At 48.8% G+C, this 12,983-nt stretch overlaps 1 protein-coding gene across 1 annotated transcript in view; it reads left to right on the plus strand.

The window, feature by feature from the left end:
- The first annotated feature begins 206 nt into the window (after positions 1–206).
- Positions 207–12,983, plus strand: part of LOC311122122 (TGF-beta receptor type-2-like) — a 13,720-nt gene continuing 943 nt past the window's right edge. Inside the window, exons 1-3 of the mRNA XM_084196527.1 lie at positions 207–346; positions 12,112–12,239; positions 12,612–12,983. The exon at positions 12,612–12,983 is cut by the window's right edge and continues 943 nt beyond it. Of these exons, the coding sequence (XP_084052653.1) occupies positions 223–346; positions 12,112–12,239; positions 12,612–12,902 (543 nt within the window). The 5' untranslated portion in view covers positions 207–222 and the 3' untranslated portion in view covers positions 12,903–12,983. The remainder of the gene's footprint in view (positions 347–12,111; positions 12,240–12,611) is intronic.

Here is a 12,983-nt window from a genome sequence, read left to right on the forward strand (position 1 = left end):
GTTGTGACTATGTTGAGACTATGTTGAGACTATGTTGAGACTATGTTGTGAATATGTTGAGACTATGTTGAGACTATGTCGTGACTATGTTGAGACTATGTTGTGACTATGTTGAGACTATGTTGTGACTATGTTGTGACTATGTTGAGACTATGTTGTGACTATGTTGAGACTATGTTGTGACTATGTCTCTGTGTATTACAGGTGGGCACAGCCAGGTACATGGCTCCTGAGGTGCTGGAGTCCAGGCTGAACCTGGAAAACATTGAGTCGTTCAAGCAGACAGATGTCTACTCTATGGCTCTGGTGTTGTGGGAGATCACCTCCCGCTGTCATGCCATCGGAGGTATGTACGTACACCCACACACACAAACACACACACACACACACACACACACACACACACACACACACACACACACACACACACACACACACACACACACACACACAAGCATAACCCAGATTAATCCTACTTCCTTAGCCTTTAAGCCTTCTGGACAATGCTAAGAGCATGCTCAATGGAGCAATGGAGAAACGTCCATGAACAGGCTTAATATGGGTCAGGGAAAGCGTCTGAATGTTGGGGTGCTTGACTGAGGGACACGGCAAATAAACATTCTTTCCCACTGAGGACTATTAGGGTAGTAGCTGAATTAGTAGCTGAATTATGATTGGCTCTTCTTAAACCTACACCAAAATATTAGCCCAACACCGTGTGGTATTTCATTTTTTACTCTCTGGGCATTTTTCTGTCTCTAATCCATTTCAGACTGCTTAGTGGTGTCATGGTCATGGTAGAGCACCTCATACAGTAACTAGCAGTGTGTCAAGGTAGAGTACCTCATACAGTAACTAGCAGTGTGTGATGGTAGAGTACCTCATACAGTAACTAGCAGTGTGTCATGGTCGTGGTAGAGTACCTCATACAGTAACTAGCAGTATGTGATGGTAGAGTACCTCATACAGTAACTAGCAGTGTGTGATGGTAGAGTACCTCATACAGTAACTAGCAGTATGTGATGGTAGAGTACCTCATACAGTAACTAGCAGTGTGTGATGGTAGAGTACCTCATACAGTAACTAGCAGTATGTGATGGTAGAGTACCTCATACAGTAACTAGCAGTGTGTGATGGTAGAGTACCTCATACAGTAACTAGCAGTATGTGATGGTAGAGTACCTCATACAGTAACTAGCAGTGTGTGATGGTAGAGTACCTCATACAGTAACTAGCAGTGTGTAATGGTAGAGTACCTCATACAGTAACTAGCAGTGTGTGATGGTAGAGTACCTCATACAGTAACTAGCAGTGTGTGATGGTAGAGTACCTCATACAGTAACTAGCGGTATGTGATGGTCGTGGTAGAGTACCTCATAAAGTAACTAGCAGTGTGTGATGGTAGAGTACCTCATACATTAACTAGCAGTATGTGATGGTAGAACACATCATACAGTAACTAGCAGTATGTGATGGTAGAGTACCTCATACAGTAACTAGCAGTGTGTGATGGTAGAGTACCTCATACAGTAACTAGCAGTATGTGATGGTAGAACACCTCATACAGTAACTAGCAGTATGTGATGGTAGAGTACCTCATACAGTAACTAGCAGTATGTGATGGTCGTGGTAGAGCACCTCAGATCCTGCTTGGTTCTCAGGAGGAGGAATCTGTGGAATGTTTAGAATGTGAAGTAGACATCAGAACACTTGCCCTTCTTTGGGCAGGAGGGGAGATGTGATGGCTTCAGCTGGCTGTGTTTGACTGCCCTTCAGAGTGTTCTGAGTGAGTGAGAGTGTGAGTGAATGAGTCAGTGAGTGAGTGAGTTAGTTTGGAGTGGGAAGTGGGGTGTATGTGTGAGTGTGTGTGTGCATGTCAGGCCATATGTTTGAAAGCATTGCAGGGGTTAGACAGTGTCTGCTTCTCTCTAACCTGTCTGAGACTGAAATCTCTTTATGAAAACAGAGATAATAGACAGATAGAAGACATTATAAATCCTTTCAGCTGTAATGAGGCTTCTCAGCTTCCTAATGCTCCTCTGAGGCTTCTCAGCTTCCTAATGCTCCTCTGATGCTTCTCAGCTTCCTAATGCTCATCTGAGGCTTCTCAGCTTCCTAATGCTCCTCTGAGGCTTCTCAGCTTCTTAATGCTCCTCTGAGGCTTCTCAGCTTCCTAATGCTCCTTTGAGGCTTCTCAGCTTCCTAATGCTCCTCTGATGCTTCTCAGCTTCTTAATGCTCCTCTGAGGCTTCTCAGCTTCCTAATGCTCCTTTGAGGCTTCTCAGCTTCCTAATGCTCCTCTGATGCTTCTCAGCTTCCTAATGCTCCTCTGAGGCTTCTCAGCTTCCTAATGCTCCTCTGAGGCTTCTCAGCTTCTTAATGCTCCTCTGAGGCTTCTCAGCTTCCTAATGCTCCTTTGAGGCTTCTCAGCTTCCTAATGCTCCTCTGATGCTTCTCAGCTTCCTAATGCTCCTCTGAGGCTTCTCAGCTTCTTAATGCTCCTCTGAAATGTCTGTAAAGGTTGTGGTTGTGGTTGTGTGTGTGTGTGTGTGTGTGTGTGTGTGTGTGTGTGACTTTTGTAGTTGTGTGTCTCCTGTTGTAGACGGGGCTGGTCTGAGGCTGTGCTCCCCTCATGCCCCTGCCTGTCTCAGAGACATACTGTATATCAGACCCAGTAGTGGAGACTCTGCTCCAGTCCTCTCAGAGACATACTGTATATCAGACCCAGTAGAGGAGACTCCGCTCCAGTCCTCTCAGAGACATACAGTATGTCAGACCCAGTAGAGGAGACTCTGCTCCAGTCCTCTCTATCCAGGGCTTATCTAAGGGGGGGGGGGGCAAGTCAGCCTATGTATCTGGGACAGATGCAGTGAAATGGATACTGGTGGTGGCCTGACCGCACCTCTCCTCTCCTCTTGTCTGTCTTTAAGCCAACAACAGCACGACTAGAGGACAGAAATACTGCCCTGTTGTTGTTGTGGTGGTTCCACCTCTCTCTCTCTATCTCTCTCTGTCTGTCTCTCTCTCTCTTTCTCTCTCTCTCTGTCTCTCTCTCTCTCCCGCTATCTTTCTGGGTGGAATTTGTGTGTCCTGAATTAGCCCAGGGTTGCGGTGGGCCGAACCAGGCACCAGGACGGCCAGTCAGAGTGGTCAGAACAGGGCCAGTCTATAAGTAGTGGAGTGGGACAAAGGTGAGGGGAGGACCTGTCAGTCAGTCAGCCTGGGGAGGGAAAGCCCCCGGCGGGTGGTATGGGGCAGAGAAGGGCCAGGGAGAGGACCTGTCAGTCAGTCAGCCTGGGGAGGGAATGCCCCCGGCGAGTGGTATGGGGCAGAGAAGGGCCAGGGTGAGGACCTGTCAGTCAGTCAGCCTGGGGAGGGAATGCCCCCGGCGAGTGGTATGGGGCAGAGAAGGGCCAGGGAGAGGACCTGTCAGTCAGTCAGCCTGCCTGTAGAGGAAGGGGAATGGACCTGCGTGGCCCTGGGGAGACAGAGTAGTCGGGTGGGCAGCAGCTGGGAAGCAGGTGGCAGAGCAGGACTGCCTGGGCCCCATACAGCCATACACACCATTCGTCTCCACTGGGCTTGAATTACCTACAGCAACAACAGCCACAGCAGCAGGCTAGCTACCCCCACAGCAGTAACACTGGCTATGGAGCCCACTCCCACTCTCTCTCTCTCTCTCTGGAGGGATACTGTAACTTTCCAGGCTCCCTCTGGCTTTTTACAAGGTACTGAATTACTGACTGTGGTTGATGGCCTATACTCCCTGAGGAGTTGAAGTAAGGAAGTATTTGTTACTGCCTGACACGCTCGTAACTGTGTGGTGCTCTGCACTGACAACACACACAAACACTGAGTGTACAAATCATGCTCTCTCCGTGGACTGACCAGGTGAATCCAGGTGAAAGCGATGATCCCTTATCGATGTCACCTGTTAAATCCACTTCAATCAGTGTAGATGAAGGGGAGGAGACAGGTTAAAGAAAGATTTTTAAGCCTTGAGACATGGATTGTGTATGTGTGCCTTTCAGAGGGTGAATGGGCAAGACAAAAAATGTACGTGCCTTTGAACGGTGTATGGTAGTAGGTGCCAGGCACACCGGCTTGAGTGTCCAGCCAACTTGACACGACTGTGGGAAGCATTGGAGCCAACATGGGCCAGCATCCCTGTGGAACGCTTTCGACACCTTGTAGAGTCCACGCCCTGACGAATTGAGGCTGTTCTGAGGGCAAAAGTGGGTACAACTCAATATTAGGAAGGTGTTCCTAATGTTTTGTACATCCTGTGGACTCCTGCTCGTCAAACATCTCTTTCCAAAATCATGGGCATTAATATGGAGTTGGTCCCCCCTTTACTGCTATAACAGCCTCCACTCTTCTGGGTAGGTTTTCCACTAGATGTTGGAACATTGCTGCGGGGACTTGCTTCCATTCAGCCACAAGAGAATTAGTGAGGTTGGGCACTGATGTTGTGCGATTAGGCCTGGCTCGCAATCGGCGTTCCAATTCATCCCAAAGATGTTCGATGGGGTTGAGGTCAGGGCTCTGTGCAGGCCAGTCAAGTTCTTCGAAACCGATCTCAACAAACCATTTCTGTATGGACCTCGCTTTGTGCACAGGGGCATTGTCATGCTGAAACAGGAAAGGGCCTTCCCCAAACTATTGCCACAAAGTTGGGAGCACAGAATCGTCTAGAATGTAATTGTATGCTGTAGCGTTAAGATTTCCCTTCACTGGAACTAAGGGGCCATTATTCCTCCTCCACCAAACTTTACAGTTGGCACTATGCATTGGGGCAGGTAGCGTTCTCCTGGCAACCGCCAAACCCCGATTCGTCCGTCGGACTGCCAGATGGTGAAGCTTGAGTGTTGCAACCAAGGACAGACGATTTTTACGCGGTTCGCGCTTCAGCACTCGCCGATCCCGTTCTGTGAGCTTGTATGGCCTACCACTTCGCTGCTGAGCCGTTGTCGCGCCTAGACGTTTCCACTTCACAATAACAGCACTTACAGTTGACCGGGGCAGCTCTAGCAGGGCAGACATTTTACAAACTGACTTGTTGGAAAGGTGGCATCCTATGAAGTTCCACGTTGAAAGTATCTGAGCTCTTCAGTAAGGCCATTCTACTGCCAATGTTTGTCTATGGAGATTGCATGGCTGTGTGCTCGATTTTACACACCTGTCAGCAACGGGTGTGGCTGAAATAATTGAATCCACTCATTTAAAGGGGTGTCCACATACTTTTGTATGTATAGTGTATATAACAGTGTGGACAGTTGACAATTCTATAACAGTCTTAACAGTCAGGTTTTGAGTTGGAGTCTGTGTTGTACAATATTGACAGGTCTCTTCAAGTCTGAACAGGCTAGAATGCTAGATGCTATCTGCAGTATGCAGGTTCGCCTGTTGGCCCTGCTTCTCTGTCTGCAGCACTGCTGCAACACCACAGCTAATGGTCACATTTAACATTAGCTACCTAGGTCACAATGTGTTAGCCACAAGCTAACCTCCATAATAGCTCCTGTAATTTTGCCTGGGACTGGGAGAAAGTTAAGCTAAGTGTCTGGTTGGGTTGTTTCCCATAATGTTGTTTTGAGGTTTCTGTTCTCTCTCCGCCCTAGACCAGACAGAGGTTGGTTCAGACAGGAGACCCATGGAGGTTTCAGACAGACAGAGATAATCTGAAATGGAAGCTGTCATAAACCATGTTCCTATGAGTACTTTGATTGGTTGAACTGGTTTTACTATGCGGCCGGGCCCCAGTGAGAGGAGAGCAGCGTTGGTCCCCCTTGTGACATCTGTTCCCAAAGCCACAGCATTCTTCAAATAGCTAGCGTCTCCCAGGCTAGGCCAGGACCATGGAGGGAGGGAGGGAGGGAGGGAGGCAGGGAGGAAGATTGGGTGGGAGGCAGGGAGGCAGACAGGGAGGCAGGCAGACAGACAGACAGACAGACAGACAGACAGACAGACAGACAGACAGACAGACAGACAGACAGACAGACAGACAGACAGACAGACAGACAGACAGACAGACAGACAGGCAGGCAGGCAGGCAGGCAGGCAGACAGACAGACAGGGAGGCAGGCAGGCAGACAGACAGACAGGGAGGCAGACAGACAGACAGACAGGGAGGCAGACAGGGGGCGGGCAGAAAGGCAGGCAGGGAGGGAGGGAGGGAGGTTCCTGTGTATAGCCCTGTTTTCCTTGGGTCTGTCTCAGCTAGCTTTAGACTCAGCTCTCATTGTGCTATCTTTCCCTGTGCTGGGGCCCTGCTACTCATTCAATGGGGTTGGTGCTCACCAGAGCAGAGCACTCTGTTCTGGCTCTCTCAGTTCACCAGACCTCAGTGAATAACTGTTCTAAGGTCAGGTAAACATCTGGGCTATTTGTTCAATTTCAGCAGAAACGCAGCAGGACTCAAATAGAGGAGAACTGAAGGACTAGCATAAATAACTAGATCCCATAGGCTGGGTAGGCGTCCAAAAATGGCACCACCCTATTTCCTATACAGTGCACTACTTTCGACCAGAGCCCTATATGCTATATAGGGAATAGGGCACCATTTGGGGGACACACCGTGGGTGTATTCTGTTTAAAAGAAGCTGAAACAGAAGAGGGGAAACAAGGCAAGTCCACTTGTCAACAACAGGATGTGTTGGGCTTGTGGAGTCAGCTTCTCTGCAGGGTCCCGGTCCGATCCCGGCCCTAGCTGGGTTTCCTGACCGACCGGGACCAGGGTTCCATTCTGGCCTCTCCACTTCCTGTGGGTCCACAGAGCGATTCAGGACCCTGGCGTACTGAATGACCTTACTGTAACAGGCTCGTACTGTAACACTGTAACACGCCAGTCAAGATCCTTGTACTGTACTGGTCCAGCCAAGCTGTTGATGGAACTCTGTTACCTCTCCTGGAGGATAACTCTACCTGACTGGGTGTTCCTGAACACTGTTACCTCTCCTGGAGGATAACTCTACCTGACTGGGTGTTCCTGAACACTGTTACCTCTCCTGGGGGATACTCTACCTGACTGGGTGTTCCTGAACACTGCTACCTCTCCTGGAGGATAACTCTACCTGACTGGGTGTTCCTGAACACTGTTACCTCTCCTGGAGGATAACTCTACCTGACTGGGTGTTCCTGAACTCTGTTACCTCTCCTGGAGGATAACTCTACCTGACTGGGTGTTCCTGAACACTGTTACCTCTCCTGGAGGATAACTCTACCTGACTGGGTGTTCCTGAACACTGTTACCTCTCCTGGAGGATAACTCTACCTGACTGGGTGTTCCTGAACACTGTTACCTCTCCTGGAGGATAACTATACCTGACTGGGTGTTCCTGAACACTGTTACCTCTCCTGGGGGATAACTATACCTGACTGGGTGTTCCTGAACACTGTTACCTCTCCTGGAGGATAACTCTACCTGACTGGGTGTTCCTGAACACTGTTACCTCTCCTGGAGGATAACTCTACCTGACTGGGTGTTCCTGAACACTGTTACCTCTCCTGGAGGATAACTCTACCTGACTGGGTGTTCCTGAACACTGTTACCTCTCCTGGAGGATACTCTACCTGACTGGGTTTTCCTGAACACTGTTACCTCTCCTGGAGGATAACTCTACCTGACTGGGTGTTCCTGAACACTGTTACCTCTCCTGGAGGATAACTCTACCTGACTGGGTGTTCCTGAACTCTGATACCTCTCCTGGAGGATAACTCTACCTGACTGGGTGTTCCTGAACACTGTTACCTCTCCTGGGGGATAACTATACCTGACTGGGTGTTCCTGAACACTGTTACCTCTCCTGGAGGATAACTCTACCTGACTGGGTGTTCCTGAACACTGTTACCTCTCCTGGAGGATAACTCTACCTGACTGGGTGTTCCTGAACACTGTTACCTCTCCTGGAGGATAACTATACCTGACTGGGTGTTCCTGAACACTGTTACCTCTCCTGGGGGATAACTCTACCTGACTGGGTGTTCCTGAACACTGTTACCTCTCCTGGAGGATAACTATACCTGACTGGGTGTTCCTGAACACTGTTACCTCTCCTGGAGGATAACTCTACCTGACTGGGTGTTCCTGAACACTGTTACCTCTCCTGGAGGATAACTCTACCTGACTGGGTGTTCCTGAACTCTGATACCTCTCCTGGAGGATAACTCTACCTGACTGGGTGTTCCTGAACACTGTTACCTCTCCTGGAGGATAACTCTACCTGACTGGGTGTTCCTGAACACTGTTACCTCTCCTGGGGGATAACTCTACCTGACTGGGTGTTCCTGAACACTGTTACCTCTCCTGGAGGATAACTATACCTGACTGGGTGTTCCTGAACTCTGATACCTCTCCTGGAGGATACTCTACCTGACTGGGTGTTCCTGAACACTGTTACCTCTCCTGGGGGATAACTATACCTGACTGGGTGTTCCTGAACACTGTTACCTCTCCTGGAGGATAACTCTACCTGACTGGGTGTTCCTGAACACTGTTACCTCTCCTGGAGGATAACTCTACCTGACTGGGTGTTCCTGAACACTGTTACCTCTCCTGGAGGATAACTATACCTGACTGGGTGTTCCTGAACACTGTTACCTCTCCTGGGGGATAACTCTACCTGACTGGGTGTTCCTGAACACTGTTACCTCTCCTGGAGGATAACTATACCTGACTGGGTGTTCCTGAACACTGTTACCTCTCCTGGAGGATAACTCTACCTGACTGGGTGTTCCTGAACACTGTTACCTCTCCTGGAGGATAACTCTACCTGACTGGGTGTTCCTGAACACTGTTACCTCTCCTGGAGGATAACTCTACCTGACTGGGTGTTCCTGAACACTGTTACCTCTCCTGGAGGATAACTCTACCTGACTGGGTGTTCCTGAACTCTGATACCTCTCCTGGAGGATAACTCTACCTGACTGGGTGTTCCTGAACACTGTTACCTCTCCTGGAGGATAACTCTACCTGACTGGGTGTTCCTGAACACTGTTACCTCTCCTGGGGGATAACTCTACCTGACTGGGTGTTCCTGAACACTGTTACCTCTCCTGGAGGATAACTATACCTGACTGGGTGTTCCTGAACACTGTTACCTCTCCTGGAGGATACTCTACCTGACTGGGTGTTCCTGAACACTGTTACCTCTCCTGGAGGATAACTCTACCTGACTGGGTGTTCCTGAACACTGTTACCTCTCCTGGAGGATAACTCTACCTGACTGGGTGTTCCTGAACACTGTTACCTCTCCTGGAGGATACTCTACCTGACTGGGTGTTCCTGAACACTGTTACCTCTCCTGGAGGATAACTCTACCTGACTGGGTGTTCCTGAACACTGTTACCTCTCCTGGAGGATAACTCTACCTGACTGGGTGTTCCTGAACTCTGATACCTCTCCTGGAGGATAACTCTACCTGACTGGGTGTTCCTGAACACTGTTACCTCTCCTGGGGGATAACTATACCTGACTGGGTGTTCCTGAACACTGTTACCTCTCCTGGAGGATAACTCTACCTGACTGGGTGTTCCTGAACACTGTTACCTCTCCTGGAGGATAACTCTACCTGACTGGGTGTTCCTGAACACTGTTACCTCTCCTGGAGGATAACTATACCTGACTGGGTGTTCCTGAACACTGTTACCTCTCCTGGGGGATAACTCTACCTGACTGGGTGTTCCTGAACACTGTTACCTCTCCTGGAGGATAACTATACCTGACTGGGTGTTCCTGAACACTGTTACCTCTCCTGGAGGATAACTCTACCTGACTGGGTGTTCCTGAACACTGTTACCTCTCCTGGAGGATAATTCTACCTGACTGGGTGTTCCTGAACACTGTTACCTCTCCTGGAGGATACTCTACCTGACTGGGTGTTCCTGAACACTGTTACCTCTCCTGGAGGATAACTCTACCTGACTGGGTGTTCCTGAGCTCTGATACCTCTCCTGGAGGATAACTCTACCTGACTGGGTGTTCCTGAACACTGTTACCTCTCCTGGAGGATAACTCTACCTGACTGGGTGTTCCTGAACACTGTTACCTCTCCTGGAGGATAACTCTACCTGACTGGGTGTTCCAGAACACTGTTACCTCTCCTGGAGGATAACTATACCTGACTGGGTGTTCCTGAACACTGTTACCTCTCCTGGGGGATAACTCTACCTGACTGGGTGTTCCTGAACACTGTTACCTCTCCTGGGGGATAACTCTACCTGACTGGGTGTTCCTGAACACTGTTACCTCTCCTGGAGGATAACTATACCTGACTGGGTGTTCCTGAACACTGTTACCTCTCCTGGAGGATAACTCTACCTGACTGGGTGTTCCTGAACACTGTTACCTCTCCTGGAGGATAACTCTACCTGACTTGGTGTTCCTGAACACTGTTACCTCTCCTGGAGGATACTCTACCTGACTGGGTGTTCCTGAACACTGTTACCTCTCCTGGAGGATAACTCTACCTGACTGGGTGTTCCAGAACACTGTTACCTCTCCTGGAGGATAACTATACCTGATTGGGTGTTCCTGAACACTGTTACCTCTCCTGGGGGATAACTCTACCTGACTGGGTGTTCCTGAACACTGTTACCTCTCCTGGAGGATAACTATACCTGACTGGGTGTTCCTGAACTCTGATACCTCTCCTGGAGGATAACTCTACCTGACTGGGTGTTCCTGAAATCTGATACCTCTCCTGGAGGATAAATCTACCTGACTGGGTGTTCCTGAACTCTGTTACCTCTCCTGGAGGATAACTCTACCTGACTGGGTGTTCCTGAACTCTGTTACCTCTCCTGGAGGATAACTCTACCTGACTGGGTGTTCCTGAAATCTGATACTTCTCCTGGAGGATAAATCTACCTGACTGGGTGTTCCTGAACTCTGTTACCTCTCCTGGAGGATAACTCTACCTGACTGGGTGTTCCTGAACTCTGTTACCTCTCCTGTAGGATGTAACACACTGCCCTGTGAATCCTATTCGTTTAGATAGGGTCATTTCAGCATGGGCTCAGTTTGAGAAATCTTATATCCAACGTTCTGCTTGTCTCTTACTGAAGGTCTTCAGTCTGTGCCCTTGTGTCTCCCTTCACTGGTCCTAGATCAGCTGTTAGTTAACAGCATGAACCTGTCACAGCACCAGAGACTGGGCCTAGATCAGCTGTTAGTTAACAGCATAAACCTGTCACAGCACCAGTAGACTGGTCCTAGATCAGATGTTAGATACATTTAAAAGTGTGGACCTGACACCGTCAGCACCAGTAGACTGGTCCTAGATCAGATGTTAGATACATTTAAAAGTGTGGACCTGACACCGTCAGCACCAGTAGATTGTGGGACCATCAGATTCACTGCTCCTAGATCAGATGTTAGTTAACACTACGAACCTTACACAGACAGCACTACATACTCTGGGATCTGCTCCTAGATCAGATGTTAGTTAACACTACGAACCTGACACAGACAGCACTACATACTCTGGGATCTGCTCCTAGATCAGATGTTAGTTAACACTACGAACCTGACACAGACAGCACTACATACTCTGGGATCTGCTCCTAGATCAGATGTTAGTTAACATTATGAACCTTACACAGACAGCACTTCATACTCTGAGACCAACACACTCTGCAGCTGTTGTGAGTTCAGTTTCATGAGGTCTGGAAAATTTCCCAGAACATTGTTTTTTATGCTCTTTGGCTGAATTATCTTTCTGTTTCCTCAACTGTTTTTCACAGTGATCAAATACTAAAACAAATTAGAGTTGTAATGTTTTAAATGGTTGTGGACTTCTGAGGTTTGGGCTAATTGCTTGCTAGTGAAAGTTTCAGTTTGAAGCATACCTGTATATTGTAGATGTTTACAGTAATAATAACTGGTTGACTTGACAGATGATGGCTTTGGTTTGTGCTGCTGCTTTGTTTGGCTGTGGTTGGTTGGTTGTGTTACAGATGTAAGTTGATTGGTTATGTGTGTGTTCCAGAGGTGATCTAATTGGTTATGTGTGTGTTTCAGAGGTGATCTAATTGGTTATGTGTGTGTTCCAGAGGTGATCTAATTGGTTATGTGTGTGTTCCAGAGGTGATCTAATTGGTTGTGTGTTCCAGAGGTGAAGGACTATGAGCCTCCGTATGGTTCTAAGGTTCAGATGCACCCTGGTGTGGAGAGTATGAAGGACCACCTCCTCAGAGACAGAGGAAGACCTGAGATACCAGACAGCTGGATCAATCACCAGGTACACACACACACATAGACAGACCTGAGATACCAGACAGCTGGATCAACCACCAGGTAACCGACTGGGGGAGACACACACACTTTCTCTCTCTCTCTCTCTCTCTCTCTCTCTCTCTCTCTCTCTCTCTCTCTCTCTCTCTCTCTCTCTCTCTCTCTCTCTCTCTTCCCTCCTCCTCTCTCTCTCTCTCTCTCTCTCACTCAACCTACCTACTGTACCTACCTACCTACCCTCTCTCTCTCTCTCTCTCTCTCTCTCTCCCTCTTTCCCTATCACTCACACACATCAAATCCAATCCTACCTATATGTGTCAGTGCTCAGTATATAGGGTATAATCTCCCCTCTGCTCCTGTTCTCTACCTCCTCCTGCAGGGCATAGCCATAGTGTGTGCCTCCATAGAGGAGTGTTGGGACCACGACCCGGAGGCCAGGCTCACAGCCCAGTGTGTGGCCGAACGCTTCAGTGATGTAGAAGATGAGATGGACAAACTGTCCAGCCGCAGCAGCTCTGACGAGAAGATACCAGCAGAAGAACAGAAGATACCAACAATACCTGAAGAAGAACGACAGATCATAGCAGAACAGAAAGAAGAGGACAAAGTACTGGTGGAGTGCTCTGTGAGCGATGAGAAGTTAGAGGAGGGAGAGAGGACATGGAACTGAGGACTAGAATGTCAGCATGTCACACATAGCACTCATGTTGCTATGGGAACTAAGAAGCCCAACCCAAACAAACAGCCCAAA

This window comes from Coregonus lavaretus, assembly GCF_964263955.1.
Source record: "Coregonus lavaretus genome assembly, contig: HAP1_SCAFFOLD_7763, whole genome shotgun sequence".
NCBI lineage: Eukaryota > Metazoa > Chordata > Actinopteri > Salmoniformes > Salmonidae > Coregonus > Coregonus lavaretus.